Genomic DNA, 24024 nt, shown 5'->3' on the forward strand with positions numbered 1-24024 from the left:
TCCTCAGGGGGCCATGGTCTTCGTGTTGGTGCTCTGGATGTGCCGGCTGCCCACTTCCCGGGTGGCCCGGCTTCTCCAGGACCACAGACGGCATCAGCCTCAAAGCCTGAGAAGGCCTCAGCGGGGGCCCAGATTCCAACGCAGGAGAAGGCGACCCTGGCGGCCTGTGTGCCCCTGCTGACCCAGGGCTGGGCGGAGATCTTGGTCCGGAGGCCCACAGGTACTGGGGCAGCCCCGCACCCGCCTGCACCCCCGTCACTGAGCGGCCAGTGCAGGACACTCGCCCTCAGGGCTGCGGACACGAAGGAGGAAGCCACAGACTCGGCCCGCGGGGGAGTTTGGGAGGTGCCTTTTGGCGGAAGGTGTGCGAGGTGGGAGCCCGAACCGGTGAGCCACGGCCGCCGTGCGGAGCACCCAGACTCATGCTCCACAGCTCGGTCCTCCCGGTCTGCAGGCTGGAGGCCCACGGTCAAGGTGTCACAGGGCTGGCTCCTCCTGATGCCTTTTTCCTTGGCTCGTAGATGCCGTGTCCTCACGGGTCGTCCCTCTGTGTGTGTTCTCATCTCCTCTTCTTATGGGGACACCAGTCTTACTGGGTTAGAGCCCACCACAATGACCTCATTTAACCTTACTTACCTTTTTCAAGCCCAGTCTCCAAGTGAGGTGTTGGGGATAACACTCCGACGCATGGATTGTCGGGGCAGCGACCCAGCCCACTACAGGGCATCTCAGGCAAAGGGAGGACTCCGCTGAGGCCCGGAGCCCAGGAAGGGCTGTGGGCCTGGTGTGGGCCACGCAGTGGGAGGGTCGGGACTGGCTGAGAGGCTGTGGCAGAGGCTGCTACTCTGAGATGCCTCCCTCAGGCCTGGCCTCAGTGCAGGAGCTGATCTGGGGCCGCAGGGTGCCCAGCACCCGTCGCGGGTAGGTGACAGAGCAGTGCTGGCTCTGACCTCATGGTCCCGAGGGGTCTGGTTGGGAGCATCAGGGCCTGGCCCCACCTGCCCTCCTAGCCCGGGTGAGCTGTTGAGGATGGTGGACAGCGAGGGCCCCGAGGGGACAGCTGGCGGGGGCGTGGGCCTGAGATGCTGCTGCCCTGCCAGGGAACACCAGCTGGCTGATGAGCCTGGAGAACCCGCTCAGCCCCTTCTCCTCGGACATCAACAACATGCCCCTGCAGGAGCTGTCTAACGCCCTCATGGCGGCCGAGCGCTTCAAGGAGCACCGGGACACGGCGCTGTATAAGTCCCTGTCGGTGCCGGCAGCTGGCACGGCCAAGCCCCCTCTCCTCCCGCGCTCCAACACAGGTGAGCGCTTGGCGGGCCTGTGGCAGCGCTCGCGGCACCGTCCCCTGCCCCCACAGGTCCGCGCTCCCGTCGGGGGCAGTGCAGTTCTGTTCCACTGAGGCCTCCCACACCGCTGGGGGGTCTGCCTTGGCACGGTCCTCCTCGGGCATTTGGGAGGAGGCTGGCCTGTAGGGGCTGCCGAAAGACCCTCCTCTCTGGAGACTCGGTACCTGCCCACCCGCGCTCGGGCTGCTGCGGGGCGCGTGTTGGAACAGGCAGAGTCTTGGGCGGCCTTTGCTCAGCACCCTCGGTGGGGAGCCCAGTGGCGCCGCAGGCAGCCTCACTTCCCGCTTGGGTCTGGTCTGGGTGCCTGAGCCTGCTGCCTGCTCTGGTGCCCGCGGGCCTGGCTTGGTGCTGTCCTTCTAGGCCGCACCCTCTGGCCCTTCCCTGCTGCAGATGGTGCTTTACAGGCCCAGCCATCCTTCCTGAGCAGGAGGGAGGCCCTTCCCTCGCCAGAGGTCGCCTGAGCAGCTCGTAGCGCTAGGCCCATGCCCCGCCCCGCCGGCCGCTGTCCCTGCCCTCTCTCCTCTCCAGGCACGGGGCCTGTCCTCTCTGCTCGACCTGTGTGTAGTCTCTCCTTCTGCTGACGTGGCCGCTCACGTGGTTTCCCTTGCAGTGGCCTCTTTCTCCTCCCTGTACCAGTCCAGTTGCCAAGGAAAGCTGCACAGGAGCATTTCCTGGGCAGGTATTCGTGCGTCTCTCTCAGGAAGGCAGTGTTTGCTGCAGAGCGCCACTGTGCCCATAGACGCTGCTCCCATCGTCCCCACCACCCACCTCCCGGGTCCATCTGAGCCTCTCGTCGCTCTCGGGAGCGCGCGACTCGCATGAGGACATCCGCAGACGCCTGCGCTCTGCCCACGGGAGCCCCTTTGACTTGCGCCCTCGCGGCAGAGCTCTGTTCCTGAGCTGGCGCGCCCTCCCGGCCCCTTCTTCAGGCCGCAGGAGGCGGGGTGGCCCCAAGGCCCCTTGGTGACATCAGCTAAGCTGCAGATGCCGGTGGGTGGTGGCTGTTCGGGGTTGAGCCTGGCCCTGGGGCTCCACCCAGCTGACCTCACCCTGGTCTCTGGCCGTGTTACTGGCCTCGTGAAGCCACAGGTTGGACGGCGTCTGCCATTGACCACGGGCTGACCAAGGCCCTGCAGACGGCCTCTGCCCAGTGCCCCCAGGCCCTGGCAGGGTGTGGTTTCGCCTGCCCAGCGGCCTGCCCTGCCGGGCCCCCCATGTGGGCAGGAGCCGGTTAGGAAGGGCCGTGTGCTAGGCTCTGGCGGGCAGCTAACGGGCCGCGAGCGTCCAGGGGCCGTGCGTGGGGCATCCGCGGCTGCGATAACCCTGGGCTGCTGCTCCCCTGGGTCCCTCTTCTGACGCTGGCACAGGAAACACTGCTTTGGGACCTCACCCGCCCCCCGAGTGCGCCTGGCTGCGGTTCTGGCTTGGACGTGCAAGGCAAGCTCCTGCGCTGGGCCGCGGGCACGCAGGCTTCCCCACGGCAGCCTTTTCTGCGAGTACAAAGTCGCGGAGAAACTCAGCCCCGTCCTCGGCTACTGAGGGCTGGTCTCGGTTGGGGGCTTCCTCCTGGGGGAAGGAGTCTGTCTTGCCTTTGCCCACCTGCCTTGCTGGAGGCGCAGAGGTGGACACGGGTGGGCAGAGCCGGCTGCCCACCTGACCCCCAGGAGCCCACACAGGAGACACCTGTCAGAGCTCACGCCAGCCCCTCTGAGCGTCCTCTTCCCAGCCTGCTCGAGGGCGGCAACAGCAGGCAGAGCCTTGGGGAGGCTCTGCAGGGCCTCTGTCCCCTCTGGCGGGGACCAGGCTGGTACTCTGAGGCCATGTGAGTGCCAGGCCCGGCCCAGCACCCAGCAGCCCCGTCTGTGTCCTCCCAGACTCCGCCGTGGTCATGGAGGAGGGAAGTCCCGGAGAGGCTCGCGTGCCAGTGGAGCCGCCCGAGCTGGAGGACCTGGAGGCAGCGCTGGGCCCAGACAGGCCCTGTGGGCGCGCCGGCGCTTACAGCAGGGTGAGTGCGGCTGTGCCCGCGGCTGGGGGCGGGCGAGGCAGGGGTGGCCTCCTGGTGTCCTCCTGACTGGCTGTGCGAACCTGGACCAGTCCTGCCCTGTTTCTTTTTTTTTTTTTTTTTTTTTTTGAGACAGAGTCTCGCTTTGTTGCCCGGGCTAGAGTGAGTGCCGTGGCGTCAGCCTAGCTCACAGCAACCTCAAACTCCTGAGCTCAAAAAATCCTTCCGCCTCAGCCTCCCGAGTAGCTGGGGCTACAGGCATGCGCCACCATGCCCGGCTAATTTTTTTCTATATATATATGTATTTTTAGTTGTCCAGATCATTTCTTTCTATTTTTTGGTAGAGACGGGGTCTCGCTCTTGCTCAGGCTGGTCTCGAACTCCTGACCTTGAGCGATCCACCCGCCTCAGCCTCCCAGAGTGCTAGGATTACAGGCGTGAGCCACCGCGCCCGGCCCTGCCCTGTTTCTTATCTAAAAACGGCCGTGTCCCTCCACACCCTCCTGAGGGACGGTCTGGATTCCCAGTGGCCATCTGGGCTTTGCCCTCATTACGGGGCGCCCTCTGCTTTGTGAGGTTCTCAGCGCCTCTGCTCAGCGTGGGGCATAGGCAGGTGCCACCGCTGTGAGGTGGGGACCGGAACGTGGTGGCTGGGCTGCCCTGCGGCCCTGGGCAGGGGGACAGGTGGGGCTTCCTCAGGGCAAACTGCCGGTGGCCCCAGGTGCCTCCTGACGAAGGTTCTCCTTGGGATGGTCCTTTCTAGTCGTCCTCAACCTCCAGCCAGGAGGACAAGTCCTTCCACGCGGAGGAGCTGGCTGCCGGGGGCATCCCCATCGGGCGCGCTGTCTCCTCCGAGGGCGGCCGGCCCTCCGTGGACCTCTCCTTCCAGCCTTCGCAGCCCCTGAGCAAGTCCAGCTCCTCGCCCGAGCTGCAGACCCTGCAGGACATCCTCGGGGACCCTGGGGACAAGGCTGACGTGGGCCGGCTGAGCCCTGAGGCCAAGGCCCGGTCACAGTCGGGGATCCTGGATGGGGAAGGTGCTGCCTGGGTGGCGCCGGGCGAAGAAAGTCGGTGCCTGGGCCCCGCACAGCCCGAGGGTCCCCTGCACTCCGGCGCCCCCCGCTCGCCCAGCGGCCTCCGTCCCCGGGGTTACACCATCTCTGACTCGGCCCCGTCGCGCAGGGGCAGGACGGCGGAGAGGGAGGCCTTCAAGAGCAGAGCGGCGGCCCCCAACGCTGAGAAGGTGCCAGGCGTCAACCCCAGGTGGGCCTCTTCCCTCCTGGCTGGCGGCGCCTGCGGAGCCCTGGGCAGAGCTAGCTGGGGGCCAGTGCTCGTGTCCTCCGCCCTGTGGCCGGTTGGAGCCCCGGGGGAGGGCGCCACCCTTGGCGAGGGCTCAGCTCCGCTCTCCACGTGGGCCGCGGCTGCGCCCCAAGCCCAGCCCTCGCCGTCTCTGCAGCTTCGTGTTCCTGCAGCTCTACCACTCCCCTTTCTTCGGTGACGAGTCCAACAAGCCCATCCTGCTGCCCAACGAGGTGGGTGTCCCCACTCTGCAGAGCCCCGGCCCGTGGGGGCGGGGCGGGGTGGGAGCCCCCAGCTCGCTGCCGTGGCCGGCCACCACCTCCCGGGGCGGGGCCGCCCCTGCCCTGGGCTCAGGCGAGGCTCCGTGTGCTCCAGTCCTTCGAGCGGTCGGTGCAGCTCCTCGACCAGATCCCGTCCTACGACACACACAAGCTCGCCGTCCTGTACGTCGGGGAGGGCCAGGTGAGGCTGCTGGGCCTGTCCGCAGGGGGTTGGGGTCGGGCCGCTCCCTCCCTGGGAGTGCCACACTGCATGAGCCTCAGAGCATCAGGCGCTGTTCTGAGAGCCAAGAGCACAGGTGTAGGAGTGACAGGTCAGCGTGTGAGCACGCGGCACACCAGAGACCAGCGTGTGGGCGGGGGCAGGGTGTGGGGCGATCGAGTGGGAGCAGACACATGGATGGAGGAAGTAGGGCGGGGGTTTCCATGCCAGAGCAGTGGGTGCACAGGCCCTGGGGTGTGCCTGAGCGCTGGTACTGAGTGAGCTGGGGGGCGGTGACAGGATGTGGAGGCAGAGATGTCACGGCAGCGGCAGGTTGTAGGCAGCTTCAGAGCCCTTTGTGGGGTGGCACAGTCCTGAGTGGCTCTGAGCAAAGGCCTCGATGTGACCCTGGCCAAGTCCTGGGAGCAGCCGTGCGTTGGCCGCTGCGAGGAGGCCTGGTGGACGTGGCGGCAACCATCCCGGCAGGAGAGGCCCACGGGGCACAGGCTGCTGAGCAGGGACGGGGTTCTGGGTGGCTTTGAGGACAGAGCTGACTTTGTTGGCCAATCGAGTATAGGGGGTGAGAGAAAGGAGGGAGCGGAGGGCGATGCCGCGGCATCTGGCCTGGGCAGCTCTGCGCTAAGTTGGGGACCTTGGCAGAACCACACCAGCCACCGCCACCCGTGACCGCAGCAGCGACAAGCCCTGCAGACCATAGCTGCTCGGGGCCCTGAAGCTGGGTGCTGGGCAGGAGCTGATGGGGTCCTGGCGGGGTGAGTGGGGCTGGGCCCGGGAGCAGCACCCCCTCCTCCTACCTCCGCAGAGCAACAGCGAGCTCGCCATCCTGTCCAACGAGCACGGCTCCTACCGCTACACGGAGTTTCTGACGGGCCTGGGCAAGCTCATCGAGCTCAAGGACTGCCAGCCGGACAAGGTGTACCTGGGCGGCCTGGACGTGTGCGGCGAGGACGGCCAGTTCACCTACTGCTGGCACGACGACATCATGCAGGGTGCGCGAGGGGCCCTCCCCAGGCACGCGCCCTCCTCCGCCTGGTTGTCTGAGACGACCCAGGTGTCCCCAGCCCCTGGGTTTGTAAGCACAGGTGTTGAGGCAGTGGGTGGGCTGGCGGCTGTGCTTCTAGAAGCTCCGCCCCTGGGGACAGGAGTGGGGGCCGCTGCTTGGGTGCCGGCGGGTGCAGGCCCTCAGGCCTCTCCGGAGAGACCGGGAAGGGCCCTGGCAAGAGGCGCAGACGGCCTCGACGTCGGCCCCAGGGACCCCAGCCCCGGGAGCCCTGTCACGGGCTGCCCCGCCCAGCCTGGCCTCGCCCCGCCCTACAGCCGTGTTCCACATCGCCACGCTGATGCCCACCAAGGACGTGGACAAGCACCGCTGCGACAAGAAGCGCCACCTGGGCAACGACTTCGTGTCCATCGTCTATAACGATTCCGGCGAGGACTTCAAGCTGGGCACCATCAAGGTGAGCGGGGACTCCCTGGTGGGCCGGGACCCCGAGCTCAGGGCTCAGGCACCTCTGCCTGGGCTGGCCGGAGGCCGAGTCCTTGCAGGGCGGCGTCCGCCGGCATAACCCAAGTGGTGGCAGTGAGCACTGCTGAGCGGGCAGGCCCCCTCTCTGCGCCGAAGCAGTGAGGAGGGTGGTGGCTCACCTGGGAGGGGCCGTCAGCGAAACAGGGAGGTGGGCACACGTCTTAGGTTTCTGTGAGCCCCGGTTTCCTCGTGTGTAGAGTGGGGCCTGTGGCGTTGTGGTCTTGGTCAGCGGCGCCCAAGCCGACGCGTGTGCTCTCAGCGGGGTGTGTGGTGGGCACTCGGTGTCTGCTTGGGGCACCCTGGGGGGGGCCGGAGCCTCACAGCCCTCCTGTGGTACCTGCTGAGCCCTCGATGGCTGTCCCTGCACACCACGTGCTGGAGTTGAGGCGACACGGGCAGGACGTGGGCTGTCAGCAGACTTGTCACAGTGGTGCACCCCCGGTGGGCACCAGGGTGGCTGTGGGCAGGGTACGTGGGCTGGAGTGCCGCACTCACAGGGCACTTGGGTTCACAAGAGCGCACCGGGAAGCCTTGGCGAGCACTGAACCGCGACGCCAGGTCTGCTGGATGGGCCAGGGGAGGGCAGGGTGCCCACGGCGAGGCCGCGTGGCCGTCCCAGCCCGACACTCAGTCCTGAGACGGCCGCGGGAGAGCAGGGGCAGGTATCCAGGAGTCCGAGGGGGCTGGCGGTGCTGCCAAGCTGGGCTGCAGGGCACCCAGGGCCCTGTCGTGGCTGCGTGAACGGGGACATGGGGGTGTGGGCCGGAGGGACGCTTGGGTGCCTGGCGGAGTCTAGGCTGTGGGCTCCAGCACGTTCGGTGCTGGGCCTAGCCAGTGAGGACAGACTGCCACAGCCCAGGCCGGTGGGAGGAAGTTGGGGCTCGAAGGGCGGTTGAAACGGCCAACAGCATGGGACACGGCAGTGAGCCGGGTGCCTTCCGAGCGGAGCGAGGCAGTGGCGGAAAGCGGCCCTGGGGACCGCTGACCACGCCAGGCTGACCGTCCTCTTATCTGGGCAGGGCCAGTTCAACTTTGTCCACGTGATCATCACCCCGCTGGACTACGCGTGCAACCTGGTGTCGCTGCAGTGCAGGAAAGGTAAGGCTGGGCGGCAGCGGCGGCGGGGGGCGGCGCGCAGGGCCGGGGCCGGGTGTGAGCACTGAGTCTCCCCAGACATGGAGGGCCTTGTGGACACCAGCGTGGCCAAGATCGTGTCGGACCGCAACCTGCCCTTCGTGGCCCGCCAGATGGCCCTGCACGCAAACGTGAGTGGAGGCGGGGCCGAGGGGGGTGGGCCCCGGCACCCCCACCGAGGGCTCACCGCCCTGCCCCCATCCCAGATGGCCTCGCAGGTGCACCACAGCCGCTCCAACCCCACCGACATCTACCCCTCCAAGTGGATCGCCCGGCTGCGGCACATCAAGCGGCTGCGCCAGCGGGTAGGGAGCCCGGGGCTGCGTGGCAGGGGCGGGGCTGACGGGCACTGGCTGGCTCCGGCAGAGCGTGCCTCCTGTACCCTCAGATCCGCGAGGAGGCCCACTACGCAAACCCCAGCCTGCCCCTGACGCACCCGCCGGCCCACGCCAGAGCTCCGGCCCAGGCCCCGGTCGAGCCCACGCCCACCTACGAGACAGGCCAGCGCAAGCGCCTCATCTCCTCCGTGGACGACTTCACAGAGTTCGTGTGAGGCTTCGCGCGGCTGTCGTCCAGGCCGTGGCCGGCCCCTGCCTGCCCCCCAAGTGGCCCAGGAGGATGGCCCGTGTACGTGAAATAAACCGCTGCGCGCACTCAGAGGCACAGGTAGCAGTCAGCTCCTTTATTTGACTTTGTCTGTTTGTGGGGCGGATCAAGGCACTGGCTGTGGCCCTGCCCACAGAGGCAGTCGGCCTCACACACTGTCACATACACACTGTCACGCACCCTCCCCCGCCCTGGGAGCCAGCCCCAGGGTGGGGTCTTCCCCTCTAACCACCCTGGGTCCCGCGACACACGGAGTCCTGCTCCTCGCCCACGGCCGGCACCAGCAGGGCAGGAGGCCAAGGCCGTAGGGGTAGCTGTGCTCCTCCACCGCTGCCCCGGCACCTGCCCACGGCCGGACAGCTGCCAGGCCGGGTCCTGGCACAGGCAGGCGTGTGGGGAGCGAGGCCAGCTCTGCCTCCTTGTGGGTGCAGGACCCAGCTTCAGCCACCAGGCCCTTCAGCACGAGTGAAAAATAGTTAACATACAAAAATATATACATTTTAACCCCATATAAATTACGATAGACACACAGTGAGACGGCAGCAGGAGGGGAGTACACTGCAGGGACGGAAGAGGTAATAACTTAGGGGAGGGCGGCAGGAGGTGCAGCGTCACCCCTGCTGCAGCCGGGATCCTTAGCGCCGGGAGATGTCTGCCCAGGGGGTGGGGCCGGGCACAGCCCGCTGTACCTGAGGACTCGGGAAATAAATTAGCGTCTCAGAACTGGGCACTCGGTCCAATACTGCTGTGTCCTCCCACTGGGAGCGGGGAGGGGACCCTGGGTCCTGGCTGGCCACAAGCCTCTTTAAAGTGCTGAAGCCCACAGACAGACAGACCCTGCCTGCTCTCTGGGGACTGGTGTGCAGCCATTCTGCCTGGCGCGAGGCCTGGAGGGCGGCAGAAGGTAATACTGAGTGTGTCCGCTCCGGCTCCCGTGGGCCAGAGCAAAGCCACAGGCCCTGCCCCAGGAGAGGGGTGTGAGCCCAGGTCCCCTGGGGCTAAGTGCTGCTGGGGTAGACCTTGTTCTTGGCCCGCAGGGATGCCCTGCTGGGGCCAGTAGCCAGGTCCGTGCCCCGACTGGCCCGGGCAAGGTGGCTGGGCGGGGCTGGCTGCAGGCCTGGGGAGGGGCCACGGGGAGGTGGGGCAGGGGCCCGGCTGCTCTTGTGGCCTTGCAGGCTCTGTAATCGCTGCTCCAGCTGGTAGACGTCTTCCGTGGCCTGGTTGAGTCGGTCAAACTGGGCGAGCAGGGCCTCGAACACAGCTTGCAGTCGGGAGGGCTCAGGCTCAGGCTCCCCCCTCAGCCCCAGCCGGCCCAGGCCCGCACCCAGCCCGTCCAGCTGGCTGGAGGAGGTGGAGGGGTGTGAGGCGTCGGAGCCAGCGCTGGGCGGAGGCGCATCTGGGGCCGACCTGGAGCCCCTGGATGAGCGGGAGGGCAGCGGCTCCATCCCTTCGAAGTGGACTTTGTGGCGAAACTGGGGGCGGCACAGGGGCTCGGTCAGTCCGGCTGCACCCTGGGTGAGCCCAGGGTGTGTCCCTCTCCCCCCCACTGGGCCGTACCCACCTCCTTGACCTTGCTGAAGCCCATCCAGAGGCGCAGCCTGCGCAAGAACAGCTCGACCATCTCGTAGTCCTGTGGCTCCCAGGCTGGGCGGTAGAGCTCGCCGCGCAAGGTGTGGTAGCGCCACCGAAGGAGGACTGCCCCCAGCCTCAGGGCACCCCACAGCCGCAGGGCCCAGAGCCCCACACACAGCAGGGGGGACAAGCACCAGGACTCAGCCTGGCACAGAGTGGGGACCCCAGCTCCCGGGCACACCGCCAGGAGGGCCCGGGCCGCAGTCCGAAGGGAATCCATGCAGGACGCGAGCTGCGGGGAAGTTGCGCAAGTGAGGGGTGTGCCAAGCTAAGGTGCCCTCCCAGGTGGCCCACACAGTCACCTACCAGAACAGCGAGCTGGGCGTAGGCCACACAGAGCACGACCAGGCCGAAGGTGGCCCCTGCCAGCTCCGGCAGGGCCCGGCACAGCGTCTTGCCGAAAACGGACCACTGGCGCACAAAGCGCAGCTGCTGGGCGGCCTGTGGGCAGGGGGCGTCAGCCTGCAGCCCTGGTGTGTGCCCCAGACTGTGCGTGGGCCCACCGCCCCAGCCCTCACCTTGACCAAGAGCAGGAAGAGCACGGAGGCCGCCAGGCCCTGGGCAGCGGAGCTCAGCTGCGCCACCTGGTCGAAGCTGGTGAAGCGGCGAGGGCGGCCGCGAACGAAGCGGGTCCACTGGCGGTCGGCAGTGCCCAGCTGGGCCAGTCGCACCAAGGCGGCAGCCGCGGTCAGGGCCACCAGCAGCCACCGCGCCCAGACCCCTGGCCGCAACACTCGCGTGCGCCCCTCCCGGCGCCAGGCCCGGGCCTCTGCCACCAAGAAGTGCAGCGCGAACAGCAGCAGGCACACCTGCGGAGGGGGCGGGGTCGGACAGGGTGGTGCCTGGCAGAGGGGCGGGGACCAGGGCCGCGGGGTGGGGGGGGGGCGGGCGTACCGAGGACAGTAGTGGCAGTGACAGGCCTGCGCTGAGGCGCCACATCGCAAAGGGACGGACGCTGAGGGCGGCCACAGCACGGCCGGCCGCGGGGAACTCGAGGCGCAGCGTGACGGCGGCGTGCAGCCCCACGGCCGGGCTGTAGCGCGTGAGCTCCACGAACACGGCGCGGCTCCTGCGTGGAGGGCACGGGTCAGCGGGAGGGCCGGGGTCGAGCCGGGCGGGCAGCAGGTGGAGGTCGTCTGGGCCAGGGAGGCGGCCGGCGGCGGGGGTGGGGGCTGTGGCGCGGGCGGGGCACGCGGCTGGGCTTTTCAGGGACTGAAGGCACCCGGAGGGCAGCAGAATAGGGAAGGGCCCAGGGCGGCCGCTGAGGCAGCTGCCTCGGGCCCAGCGGGAGGCGCACCTGCTGTCACGCCCACCTGTTGTCCAGCCAGTTGTGCAGCTGCAGGAAGCCCAGCTGGGCGCGGCTCTCCTCCAGGCTCAGGCCCAGCTCCTGCACGTAGCCCCCGCTGTCGTACACGGCGCAGTAGCCCCAGTACCAGGCGCTGCGGGCGACAGCAGGCAGAGTTGGAGGGCAGACCCGGGAGCCGGGGCTCCTCTGGAGGACTCTTTCCTCCTGTTCGCACCGAAGCCTGGGGCCCTTCTTGCTCACCCCAGCAGGTCGGGCGCGGAGTAGGACCACATCTCTGAGCCGTTGTGGGCTGCTCGCTCCCAGCCAACGCCATAGTCACTGGTGCTGAAGCCTCCGGAGGCTGAGCACGTGTGCACTCCGGAGCCAGGAGGGTCTGGGCGGACTGCTGAAATACACAGGGGGCCGGGGACCGGCCCAGCCTGGCTGAGCGCGTGTCCTGTATGATCACACAGAGTCCCCCAGCAACCCTCAAGCAGATGTCGTCATTATCTCCGTTTACAGAAAGGGGACTGAGGCTTGAGGAGGGCAGATCACGTGGCTAGTAAGCAGAGCTGAAAGCAGACCTCAGCTAACGGCTACTCTCTGGAAGACAGCAGGGTAGGAGTTGGGGCACCCACCCCAGCTTACCGTCCTGTAGCCGCACCTGCCGCAGCCGTGGGGGCCCCAGCTCTGGGCTGGACTGGTTCCCATGGACGTAGGGGAGCAGCACGTGGGACATCCACGGCCAGAACTCATCAGATCTGCGTCAGACACAGAGTCAAGCCCTCCCAGCCCTCAGCCTCCCTGTGCCCACCTGGGGGTGAGATGCCCTCAGAGGCCCAGAGAGCACGGCTACTGCAGCCCCAGGGGACAAGCCTAGGCCCCAGTTTCTCAACCTCAGCCCACTGGCGTTTGGGGGCGGAGAATTCTCTGTCATGGGGCTGTGCGGTGCACCGTGGTGGTAAGCAGTATCCTGGTCTCTACCCACAGATGCCAAACAGCACCTACTCCAGTCCTGACAACCAAAAACGTATCTAGACATTTCCAAATGTCCCCTAGGGGCTGGGCTGGACTAGGGGCAAGACCAAGTGGGCCCTGGCCAGTGCTGGCAAGCCCCAGTCCCGCAGGTGTGTGCATGCTCATGTGCCGTCCATACCGGGTGATGGCCAGGAAGGCCCGGCTGCCCAGCTCCTGCTTGATGGAGCTCTGCAGACGATAGGCATGGCCTTGGCACGAGACGTCCCCATAGTTGGCCAGCAGCGTCACCAGCAGGAAAAGCATGTACACCAGGAAGCTCTGCAGGACAGGGATGGCACTGTGGTCAGCTGGTCCCAGCACACAGTGACAGGGCTGGGCTCTGGGGATGCAGGGCGGCAGCCTGCCCAGCCAGGGCGCCCGACACTAAGGAGCGGCAGTGCCAACCCCACCAGCTCCCCGCCTAGGCACAGACACGCAGTCCAGTGAAGGCGGAGGCCAGCCAGGAGCGGGCCTCTCGGCGGGGCACCAGCACAGACTGGAGGCGGCAGGACTAAGGGGGCCGGGGGGTCTGGGCAGGATTCCAAGCCCCGACATCGAAAGGGCCCCGCGTGGTCAGGAAAGGGGGACGTTACGAGTGCACTGGCGGGAGGTGGGAGAGGGAAGTGGGCGCTGGGCTCACCCTCAGCAGGCCGTGCAGCCTCTTGACCTTGCGGGCTTCCTCCTTAGCTAGGAAGAGCGCAAAGCCATGCGGGGGCCTCACGCGGGGCACACGTTCGCTCACGGGAGTCACGGCCGGGCTCTCCACCAGGGTGTCGTCTTCGTCCGGGTGCAGCCTCTTGGCCACCAGCGAGAAGTAGAGGGCTTCCAGCAGGACCTGGGGCGCGGGCGGCATCAGAGGGGCCAGCAGGTGCCGGAGACCGGCAGGCAGCCCCGCTCCGACGCCACTCACCTTAAGCGGCTCCCAGCCGAGGAAGGAGGCCAGAAAGCTGGAGCTGCTCGAGAGGAGCCACATGACACTCACGCTGGGGGGGAAACTGGCGCCAACCCACCCCGAGACCCCCACGGCTGCAGCCACCAGGAGCAGGCTGAGCCCGTGGGCCAGGGAGGCACACCACGCCGGCAGCAGTCGCTTCCGCAGACCCTCCACCAGTCCTGGGGACACAGAGACAGACATGTGACCGGCGGCCCAAAGGGAGCGGCTGGGGGGCGTCGTGGGCTCAAGCAAGCGCACCTGTCCTGGAGAGCCTTGCCGCCGGGGGCCGCTCCCAGCTCAGGCCTGGGCTGGGCAGCCCCTTCTCCCCCAGCCTCTGCAGCATCAGCGTCTCCCTCTTCTCCCCGAGAGTACTGGACCTGGGGTACAGGGTGGGGCCGTGAGTTCTTCCCACCTCCCAGGACGGGGCTGCTGTCCTGCCCACGCCCATCTGGGCCCTTAAGACCACCCCCTCCTGCACCAGAGAGCCTCAACCAGAGTGGGTGTGGGAGTTCAGGACTCCGCCGTCACCCTGGTGGGGCCACACCCACCCAGCTGCTCAGGCCTCTCTCTAGTCCTCTCCTCTCACTTCCTGCTCCGTGTCATTGCCCAAGGCCCCAGAATCCTCATCCTTGTCCCCAATCTCTTATCACCACTCATCACGACTCCAGCTGCAGTGACGGCCTTCCAGGGCCCCTCCTCAAGCCAGCAAACCGTGAGGTTCCCAACCTTCCAAGAGCGCTCCCCGCCCGCCACCTCCCCACGCAGTTCTGTGGCCTAAAATTAACTTCTGTACGGGGAAGGGCCCAGGGCCGCTGTGTGTACAAGGAAACATATGTGCGTCTTTCAAATTGCAACAGTGCACGGGGCTCTGCAGGACCCAGAGATCTTGTTCCCAAAGGAACCAACAGACCACAGACCCTCACATCCCTAAGCCAACATGCCACCGACTTCCCCGATTCCAGAGCTGCTGCGACAGGAGCCACCGAGGTGAGAGGAAGCACAGGGGTGAGAGCGGAAAAGCCGAACATGCCGCGTGCCGAGGGGAGAGTCCACACGCTCCGCGGCGCCTTCCGTGCACCTGCACCCCATCACGTCGTCGCCGAAAGAACAGCCCAGACCCAGGCGCGCACCTGCTGCAGAGCTGCACCAAATGCCTGTCGCGCGGAGCCCGGACGAACCTCTCACTTACTGAGGTGGGAGATCACAGAGTCACAAGTGAATGGAGGCAGCAATTTTTTTCTTGAAATTGACTTTTCTGATTTTAAAAGTGGTATAAAGCATTTGTAAAAATAAGGTAAAGGTAGAGACTATTTAATATCAGCATTTCCCTTACACAAGGAATAGCAGTGCCAATGGCTATTTCTAGTCCTGCGTGTACACGTGTGTTGTACGTGTGGCTGTGAACACATCGTATGAGGATCACATGATGTACACAGCAGAGAGTACCTGGAATCGAACACAAGACTCTAACCTGCATGAGGGGCCGGGCGGCGCTCATGCTTATAATCCTAATACTCTGGGAGGCCAAGGCGGGAGGATCGCTTGAGCTCAGGAGTTCGAGACCAGCCTGAGCAAAAGGGAGACCCCATCTCTACAAAAAATAGAAAAATCAGCTGGGCGTGGTGGCACCTCTACTCCAGCTACTTGGGAGGCTGAGGCAGGAGGATCGCTTGAGCCCAGGAGCTTGAGGTTGCTGTGGGCTGCGCTGACGCCACAAAACTCTAGCCCAGGCAACAGAGCAAGACCGTTTCAAAACAAACAAAAAATTAAATAAATGATTTAAAACAATAAACTGCACGAGAGCGAAGACTTTGACTCTATTACGGCACTTCCTGACCCCTCGGTCACGGGAATACTTACTGATCCCTACTGAACGCCCAGCACTGCTGCAGGCCCTGGGGACACACAACGTCCCTGCACTTGCGCCGTGCACGTCACACAGTCAGCACAGCCAAGCCGGTGAGCAGGAAGCAGGGGGGACGTGGGTGCACAGCAGGGAGGGGGGCTCTGACCAGGTAGCATCTGAGCAGAGACCAGACTGCAAGGCAAGCAGGCATGAAGCTGTCATCTGGGGAGGACACTGGCAGAGGGAGCAGCAGAGCCCCAGGACGCAGGCGGCAAGGGAAGCAGAGAGGCTGAAGGGGAGCGAGACGTGGGCAGGGGGCAGGCCCAGGCCATGGGAACTCGAGTTTTAACTCTCAGTGGAACCAGAACTGCTCCCACTTATGGCAGGCCGCCTCTGGCGTGGCCCTTCATGACAGGCTGCCTCTGTTTAGTCCCTTCCCAGAGAGTAGCCAAGAGGATATTGCGGGAGCGACGATGCGCAATTAACAGGGCTGGGTCACACGCGACACTGATCCTGGGGATCACTCGCTCAGGGAGGACGCCGGCCGCCATGCTGGCACGATGCCCAAGCAGCTCTGTGGAGAGTGCGTGGGGAGCTGAGGCCGCCCACCCCACCGCACCAGCGAGCCTGCCATCCCCGTTGTCTTGAGCACCAAGTTCTGGGTAACCTGTCACGCGGCGGGAGAGAACTGGGACCAGGCAGAGACAGGGTCTGACTCGGGAGCAGCTCTCACTGCTGCAGACAGGAGGAAGTGCAGAGGAGACAGCCCTACGGTCAGCCCAGGAACGGTCCGGGCAGAGGGTGATGTCAGGATGGAAGGGGCAGGTGGAGAGAAGGCGACCTGCGGCGGGCAAGGAGCTGGCGGGGTGTGCCGAGGGCTCACTCGAGGAACGGCACAGAGTCGTCAAGAATGAATCCAAGGCGGGCGCGGTGGCTCACGCCTGTAATCCTAGCTCTCTGGGAGGCCGAGGCGGGCGGATTGTTTGAGCTCAGGAGTTCAAGACCAGCCTGAGCGAGAGCAAGACCCTGTCTCTACTAAAATTAGAAAGAGATTAATTGGACAACTAAAAATATATAGAAAAAATTAGCCGGGCATGGTGGCGCATGCCTGTAGTCCCAGCTACTTGGGAGGCTGAGGCAGGAGGATCGCTTGAGCCCAGGAGTGTGAGGTTGCTGTGAGCTAGGCTGACGCCACGGCACTCTAGCCCAGGCAACACAGTGAGATTCTGTCTCAAAAAAAAAAGAATGAATCCAAGATGTCTGTCTTGGTCCCCTAGAAGAGCGCACTGGCCATTTTCTGAGCTAGGGACAACCAGGGAGACAATGTCCACGGCGGCTGGGAAATAGCGCTCTGTACTGCCGCGAAGGCTGCGCTGCAGGGAGACGCGCGCTCGCAGTCACCCTCGCGGGGGCAGCCAAGTGTGCGGACCTGGGTTCAGAAAGAGCTCTGGGCTGGAGACGTTTGGGCGTGGTCAGTGTATGATGGCTGACCCCGTGTTTCCCCATATATTTTTTTAAATCAGTGGGCAATTTCTTCATAAAGACGTCCTTGTGTCACCGTCATCTGCCTTCCCAAAACAATGTCGGAAGCTTTCCCCTTTTGTCTGTTTTGTGGGACAGTTCACATCTCAGTAATCTCTGGTTGCTTAAGAATTAGAAGAGCTCGAAGGAATGAAAATGCAGATACTAAAATAGACGTGGGGAAGAAAAGAAATGCAGTCACGTGTGGCTCAATAACGGGGACACTTTCTAAGAAATGCGTTAGGCGATTTTGTCGTGTGGACGTCACTGAGGGAACCTACACAAACTAGATGGTGGCACGCTGTGTTGTACAGGCTGCAAACCTGGACAGCAGGTGACTATCGAATACTGCAGGTAATTGTGACACAGTGGGAAGTATTTGTGTATCTAAAAACATCTAAGCGGAGAAAGGCACAGCAGAAACATGGTATCGTGATCTCATGGGACCATCACGGCACACGTGGTCCGCCATCGGCTGAAAAGTCACTATGCCGCACGTGACTGTATGTCGTTCATGTATTCTATGTGTATATTAGTTATTAAGTTGGAAAATAAGAAATATGGAAATTCTTTAAAACACAAATAATCAAAACAATCTCAAGAAGAAAACGTGGGGTATTTGAAAACCTGCCCATGATTTCTCACTGCTTTGAGACCAAAATCAAAATTCATCCCACGGCCAGCCCCCACGGTCGCAGGCCGGCTACCCTTCCAAACCTTGAACGCCTGTGCTCCTGCTCCTCCCGAAAGGGAGGCTCCTGGGCCCCTGGGCGGCCCCATGAGGCCCTTTCCACAGATGCGGAACCAGAGGCTCAAAGCAGTGAGCGACGTGGCCACAGCCCAGCCCTGGGAGGAACGAGGCGCGGAGCAGGAGCACCCCCAGGTGGGGAGCAGGGCTTCCTGGCCGGGGCTCCCCCAGCCACCCCGCCTGCCACCCCCTCCCTGGGAGTTGGGCACTCACAAGCCAGCGAGCAGGTCCGTCTCCATCTGCGTGTCCTGGGTGGGGGCCAGGCTGCTGGCTCCTTCGGCCAGCACCTGCCGGATCAGGTCTTCATCTAGAGGGACCAGGACGCGTCAGGGTGGGCCAGCCCTCAGGGTGGGCTTTGGAAGCCTCCCTCCTCCCCACCCCAAGCTCACCTGACGCTGAGAAGTGTCTGGCAGGTGAGGAGGGGCTGACCCGGGAGAGACTGTCCTCCTCTGGGCCCAGCACGAAGCCTGCCCGGCCCTGCGCCAGGCGCTGCAGGTTGCTGCCCACGACGGACGTGTCGCTGAGCAGGTCCGGCCAGCTGAGCGTGCCTTCGCTGGATGGCCACAACACCAGGCTATAGGTGGACAGGTCAGCAAGGAGAGCCCCAACCCAAGGCTGGTCACACGCGGACACACTGGGCTTCAGGGCAGACCTGCTCTCGGTTGGCATGTGACAACACGGAGAGCTGGCAAACACGTGGCCCGGATACCCACACACTTAAGGCACAGGCAATCTCTGCCAAGACATGCGTTTTTTCTAGGGAACCCACCTTTTAGAATCATCCAGAAATAAGTCATTTTGCATTTGTGCAGCGAGGGCCTGTTGAGAGTGCAGAGAGCACCTGAGAGTCTGGGCTGCCCCAGGCGCAGGAGCCGCCAGCACAGGCAGGGCCCGAGGCTGCTCCCGCCCCAGCAGAGCGCTCACCTCAGCGCGGACGCCGGGGAAGGCGAGGAACGAGCTGTCCAGCACAGACGAGTCCAGGCAGCTGTCCACGTCCAGCACCTGCTGCCCTGCAGGGATGGCGCTCGGGCCCCCAGCCACCTGCACGGAGTGAGCAGGTGATCAGCAGGAGGTAGAAGCTACCTCCTAAGCAGACAGCGTATAGTGCTGTCTGACCAGTGCTGAATGTTCCAGAATGATGGATATGTTCTATATTCACACTGTCCACTGCAGGAGCCCCTAGCCTCATGTTGCCATCAAGCACTTGAAATGTGGTTGGTGTAAGTAAGGAATTTTTGTTTTCTTTGAGATAGGGTCTTGTTCTGTCTCCTGGGCTAGAGTGCAGTGGCGTCATCATAGCTCACAGCAACCTCAAACTTCTGGGCTCAAGCGATCCCCCTGCCTCAGCCTCCTGAGTAGCCGGGACTACAGGCGCCACCACGCCCAGCTAATTTTTCTATTTTTAGTAGAAACAAGGTCTTGCTCCTGCTCAAGCTGGTCTTGAACTCCCGGCCTCAAGTGATCCTCCCTCCTCGGCCGCCCAGAGTGCTAGGATTGTAAGCGTGAGCCACTGTGCCCAGCCTCAACTTTTAATTTTACTTAAATATAAACAGCCATGTGTGGCTCGTGGTGACTGGACTGGACTCCTGGGAGGCGTCGCTCCCGGCCGTGGGCGCAGCCCTTTGCACGTGTTGCTGGGCGTGGTCTGCTAGTGTGCTGCTGAGGGTCTCCCCGTGTGTGAGGGACACTGGTCAGCAGTTTCCGTTCCTGGTGACAGCTTCGTCCAGCTTTGGTGCCAGGGTAGTGATGGCCTCACAGAATGAGTGCAGAAGTGTTCCCTCCCCTTGTGCTTTCCGGAAAGAGTTTGTGCGAGATCAGTGCTAATTCTTCTTTAACTGTTTGGCAGAATCCACCAGTGCAGGCATCTGGGCCGGGGCTTCGCTTTGTGGGAAGTTTTTAAATTACCAACTAACCTCTTTACTTGCTACGCATCTATTCGGACTTTCTTATTTCTCCTTGAGTCAGTTTTGGAAGTTTGCTATCTCTCTGGAAACACATTAGTGTCTACTAGCTCCCTGATGTGTGGGCCGCAGTCGCTGCAGCATCACTTACTGGTCCTTTGATCCCTGTGAGGTTGGTGCTCACATTTCCTCTTCGTGCATGGTTTTGGCTATTTGAGATTTTTTTCCTTGTTTCTTGCTCAGTCTGTTGATCTTTCCAAAGAGTCAGCTTTGGGTTCGCTGATTTTCCCTCCTGCTGCTGTCCTGGACAGCACAGTCCCTGGCACGGCTCCGAGGCCTACACTCCACCTCCAGAGCCCTGAGGTCCCCAGCCCCAGCCCACCTTGCTCCGCGACATCCGGAAGAGGAACAAGATGGCCAGGTAGACAGGGTAGACAACCACGCTGGACACCAGGCCGATGGCAACGGTGTCGACATTCAAGGGGATCAGACTAGACACGGGCCCTGGGCTGTGTGGCAGGAGGAGAGACCAGGACAGGTCAGTTGGGGGCAGGGCAGTCGGGCAGGAGGCCGCCATCCCGACCCCATGGGCACCCACCTGTAGGCAGCGTCTCCCACAACCCCGTACCACACGGCATTGGCACCCAGGAAAAGGCAGATGAGGAGGACACAGCAGGTGGCCCTCTGGACGCGGGTGAAGCGGCTGCGAGGCAGCCGGTCCCATATGGAGAGCCAGATGTGCTTGTCAAAGAAGCCACGCTGCAGCTCAGCCACCAGGAGGCGCCGGAACCGCCACAGGGCCGCATCGCCTGGGAAGGGCACAAGCGGGGCTCAGAGGGCCCAGTTGCAGGCCCCGCAGTCTGCCCGGGCTGGGGACCAGGCCTTACTTGCTGCCAGCACCTCCTTCTCCACTAGGCCCCCGTTGGCCTCCGTGTCCACCGACAGCCAGTCGTTGACCAGGAAGAAGGTGCTGCGGGCACTCTGCAGGTCCCTGACGACGACGTGTTGCAAGAACCAGGCGGGGCTGAGCCCTGTGGAGGGGTGGGAGGGGGTCAGGGCTGCAGGGTGCTGGCGGGGCAGGAGGGCAGCGGCAGGTCCCCACCCCAGACCTTTATTGTCGTGCCACACTCGGATTTTCCACACGCTGCCCAGGCTGTGCGGGGTGGCGATCTGGAAGATGTCTAGGCTGTTGCGGTGGAAGGCTCTGTCCCCATCCAGGTGCCGGTGGCCACTACGGCTGTCCACCCCATACAGCATGATGCCCACGTGGGCCGTGGTTCCTGGAGGACGGAATGTGAGGTGGCGGGGCTCTGGGTTTGCTGCCCCCTACACGTGGGACCCCAGGCTAGTCGCTCCACCTGTCCACCTTCGTTCCCGCAACAAGTCGGCGCAAGCAACCTCTGCTCTGCCCGGTTCTGATACACAAGAGGGGTTTCTGTTACCTTGGGTCGTTCGATAAATACCAACCCTGCAACAATGTGACTCAAATCCGGTTACCGCGGCACGGGAGCTGGAGTGACCGCACGAGCGCAGACACGGCTGCGCTGCTTGGTCCACCGATCACCGTGTAGGCGGAGAGGCACACCACCATCGGCGGCCTGGCGCCGCGCACCCATCACCCCACTCACACACAGAACACGAGCATGGACTGTGTTGCCTCCCCCTCCCCCGTGACGGACCCAGGTGACAGTTTTTAAAAATGAATACTCAGAAGAGAGTTGGCCAACAAAGATGAAAGCACAGCAAAGAAATGAAAAACGGTAACGCTGCAAATGGAGTTACGCAGAAAACGGGGGCGGGTACGCTGGCACTGCCTCCCTGAGGGACCGGAGAGGCAGGCGGGGTCCGCTCGGGGAAGACGGGCTCAGCAACACTCGCGAGGAAAGCGATCGGGGCAGAAGGATGGAGGTGCCGCAGCAGAAGCGCCAGCAAAAACCTCACGTTCCAAGATTTCTTGGAGATACTTTGCGACGTCGAAAACGTAAAGGACAGAACGTGGGCGTCAAGACAGACTGAGAACAGGAACCCGGCACAGCACAGCAAGCGTGTGCGCCACCGCGACCCGCGCGGCCAAACCACTCCAGAGAAGTTTGTCACAGAGAAACAAAACGCTTTGTTTCCTAAGTTTCTAACGTCTTACGCGGTACTAGGTACCAGTACGTTTCCCTATACGTTTATAACCAACGGTAAGAGAGTTTTTAATGTTTGGAAACAAACTTTAAAAGTCACAGAACCGGGGTAGGGGGCAAGGGCAATGCAACCTAAACATTCGTACCCATGTAATACGCAGAAGAAAAAAAAAGTCACAGAACCACAGTGATTTCCTGCCGATCACTGAGCTTTGCGCAGTCTGAGCTGAGACGCGGCAAAGGGGCGGGCCGCTCTGCTCGCAGCTGTTCTCGTCTCGGAAACAGTGAATGTCCTGAGGTCACTCCAAGGATTAATGAGCTAAGGCTTGACACAGCACCTGGGGACTGAGCACCCATCTCACGACAACTGCTGTGAGAATCACTCCTGGGGGGGCGGCCAGGCACAGCAGTTGGGCCACTTGGGGTGGGCCCTGCTTCCCTGTCTGGCGCCCCCTCCTCTCACCTGAGCCCCGGCCCCAGCCGGTCTTGACCAGGATCTCGTACTTGAAGCGTCCCCTCTTCCCGCAGAAGGGGATGTTGCGGACCCGGCTGACGTCCAGCTGGTCCAGCTTGCGCAGGATCACGGCCATGACCGTGTAGGTCACCAGGCTCACGGCACATGTCAGCAGGACGACATAGTTCACACCCGCGGCCGGCTCCTGGAAGGACAGAGCCGCCAGACCCAGGAGGTCACATGCAGACTCCACTGTGCGAGGGCAGGGCTGGGGCCCACCCAGGCCCTACTCAACCCTGCCAAGGAGTGCGAGAACATGGCGCCACTCACAGGAAAGATGAAGTCGACGTGACTGGGGGGCACAAAGAGGCTGGCCCCGAAGGCGGTGAGGTGGCGGGTGAGGCAGACGGCCTGGCTGGGCGAAGTCTCCTCCAGGGGCACCAGCCCCTCCGTCTTCCACACCATCTCCTCCTCGCTGAAATACTGGCACAGGGACGTGTAGAGGCCCACAGACACCTCCAGCGCAGACCAGTGGAAGTGGTTCGTGAAGTTCAGATAGTAGCTCCCACCTGGGTCTCCAGTCCTGGGTAGGGACACGGGAGTGTCACAGCCAGCCCTGGGCCTGAGCCAGGCTGGGTGTCCTGGCCTCAGGTCCTGTCCTGGCCTGCACCCCAGTCTTCCTGCTGCCACTGTTCCCACAGAGACCCCGAGACCGTGGCAAGCGCAGACCCACCCTGCCCCTGCTGCACGCACACTCCCGCCGTGTCGCTCACCCCGGGGCAACGAAGAAGGTGTAGGGCCTGTGGTCGTCACCCTCCAGCACCTCTGGGCTGATTCTCCTGCTGGCCGAGCAGTTGTGCTCATTGGGGCGGGGCGCTGTGTGTAGGTAGACGGCCAGGTAGGGCTCGGGCTCCTCAGACAGGTAGCGCTCTGGGGTGGCAAGTGCAGGGTCGGATGCCTGCCTGGGGTGCTCGCCCACCCTGGACCCTCCAGAGCCCTGCCTCTGGGGGCAGCATTCCCCGTAGCCTCTTGACTCCCCTCCAGCCAGGCCCCCATGAAGCAGAAGGCAGACTTTCCCAGAGACCACAAACGTGGGGGCATCTGCAAGAAATGCCCTTTCCGCCCAGGGACGAGGTTGGCGGGGCTGGGGGCACGCCCATGTGCCACTCAAAGCACCCACCGTTCAGCAGCGTGTAGGTGAGCCACAGGTGCAGCCCGGCCTCAGGGTTGCTGTTGTCTGGGGTGACCACGGCACTGACTGAGGCCCGGGGCTGGACGACGGCGGAGCCAGCGGGGCTGTGGTGGCTCCAGGCGGCCTGGTCCGAGTTGTTGGGCACCTTCACTGTGATGGCACGCTCCGAGGCCAGCCGCTCAATGGGGATCTGGGCACCAGCCTGTGTCTGGAAGGCCATGGACGCCACCTTGGTGGAGACCGTGTAATTGCTGATGTAGCCAAAGGGGAAAGGGTTGGAGTCGACGAGGAAGATGAGCTGCACCACGTCACTGAGGTTGGACAGGGCCCCGCTGAAGGCCTCTGGGATGGAGAAGTGGCAGCCGGGGCCCGAGGCGTTGCCATAGCACAGCAGGCTCAGGGGGTCCGAGCGCTTGCCCTGGGCCACGATCTCCTCACCCACCAGGGTCAGGGGCTCCTCGTTGAGCACGCGGGAGCGCATGAGGATGCACATGAGGGCGGACGAGAGGTTGTAGGCCTTGGACGCCACCATCAGCGAGGGCGGCTCAGCCCCCAGCTCTGAGGGCTGCGGGCCCTGCACGTCCAAGCTGGCCAAGTAGATGAGGTCACCTGCAGACGGGACATAGGATAAGGGGAAGTCCAGGCGGGAGGCCAGGGAGGGGAGCCCCACGAGCCGCACCTGTGATGTTGAGGATGCTGTCGGCGATGGCGGTGGGCGTCACGGTGCCCTCGGTGGTCTCGGCCTGCAGGATGCGCATCATGCCCTCCAGCTTGTGCAGCGTCTGCTTCAGGCACGAGCGGCACACAAGCTCCCTGCTGGACACCTGCGCAGAGCCCAGCACCAAGTCCAGCCCCGCTCCACCACGCAGCGTCCCGGCAGCTCCCCAACACTCGCTTGGGTTGGCTTGCACCCCTCCTGCCCCAACACGGCCCAGCTCTGCGTCCTCAC

General features: G+C 63.8%; 2 protein-coding genes across 6 annotated transcripts in view; one reads left to right on the plus strand and one right to left on the minus strand.

The window, feature by feature from the left end:
• TSC2 (tuberous sclerosis 2) overlaps positions 1-8455 on the plus strand; it is a 35389-nt gene extending 26934 nt beyond the window's left edge. For 2 of the 5 annotated variants that reach the window (XM_012647644.1, XM_012647647.1), the window contains 12 exons: positions 8-220; positions 1101-1304; positions 3224-3354; positions 4115-4614; positions 4808-4883; positions 5026-5112; positions 5954-6140; positions 6469-6608; positions 7696-7774; positions 7850-7941; positions 8017-8115; positions 8199-8455. In XM_012647644.1, the coding sequence (XP_012503098.1) occupies positions 8-220; positions 1101-1304; positions 3224-3354; positions 4115-4614; positions 4808-4883; positions 5026-5112; positions 5954-6140; positions 6469-6608; positions 7696-7774; positions 7850-7941; positions 8017-8115; positions 8199-8363 (1973 nt within the window). In that variant the 3' untranslated portion in view covers positions 8364-8455. Of the gene's footprint in view, positions 1-7; positions 221-1100; positions 1305-1959; positions 2029-3223; positions 3355-4114; positions 4615-4807; positions 4884-5025; positions 5113-5953; positions 6141-6468; positions 6609-7695; positions 7775-7849; positions 7942-8016; positions 8116-8198 lie in introns of all 5 variants that reach the window. The other 3 variants (XM_012647645.1, XM_012647646.1, XM_012647648.1) reach the window with 2 other exon arrangements.
• Positions 8456-8571: 116 nt separating this feature from the next.
• PKD1 (polycystic kidney disease 1 (autosomal dominant)) overlaps positions 8572-24024 on the minus strand; it is a 44476-nt gene continuing 29023 nt past the window's right edge. Inside the window, exons 22-46 of the mRNA XM_012647502.1 lie at positions 23755-23899; positions 23064-23684; positions 22657-22813; positions 22214-22466; positions 21893-22088; positions 20410-20580; positions 20188-20331; positions 19899-20109; positions 19683-19809; positions 18324-18440; positions 18169-18218; positions 17789-17973; positions 17613-17706; positions 13543-13661; positions 13261-13463; positions 12991-13185; positions 12490-12629; positions 11982-12094; positions 11595-11739; positions 11362-11487; positions 10943-11117; positions 10567-10857; positions 10355-10489; positions 9978-10280; positions 8572-9888 (exon numbers count right to left, since the gene is read on the minus strand). Coding sequence (XP_012502956.1) covers positions 9415-9888; positions 9978-10280; positions 10355-10489; positions 10567-10857; positions 10943-11117; positions 11362-11487; positions 11595-11739; positions 11982-12094; positions 12490-12629; positions 12991-13185; positions 13261-13463; positions 13543-13661; positions 17613-17706; positions 17789-17973; positions 18169-18218; positions 18324-18440; positions 19683-19809; positions 19899-20109; positions 20188-20331; positions 20410-20580; positions 21893-22088; positions 22214-22466; positions 22657-22813; positions 23064-23684; positions 23755-23899 — 4890 coding nt within the window. The 3' untranslated portion in view covers positions 8572-9414. The remainder of the gene's footprint in view (positions 9889-9977; positions 10281-10354; positions 10490-10566; positions 10858-10942; positions 11118-11361; positions 11488-11594; positions 11740-11981; positions 12095-12489; positions 12630-12990; positions 13186-13260; positions 13464-13542; positions 13662-17612; positions 17707-17788; positions 17974-18168; positions 18219-18323; positions 18441-19682; positions 19810-19898; positions 20110-20187; positions 20332-20409; positions 20581-21892; positions 22089-22213; positions 22467-22656; positions 22814-23063; positions 23685-23754; positions 23900-24024) is intronic.

Source organism: Propithecus coquereli, unplaced genomic scaffold, assembly GCF_000956105.1.
Source record: "Propithecus coquereli isolate 6110/MARCELLA unplaced genomic scaffold, Pcoq_1.0 Scaffold27, whole genome shotgun sequence".
NCBI lineage: Eukaryota > Metazoa > Chordata > Mammalia > Primates > Indriidae > Propithecus > Propithecus coquereli.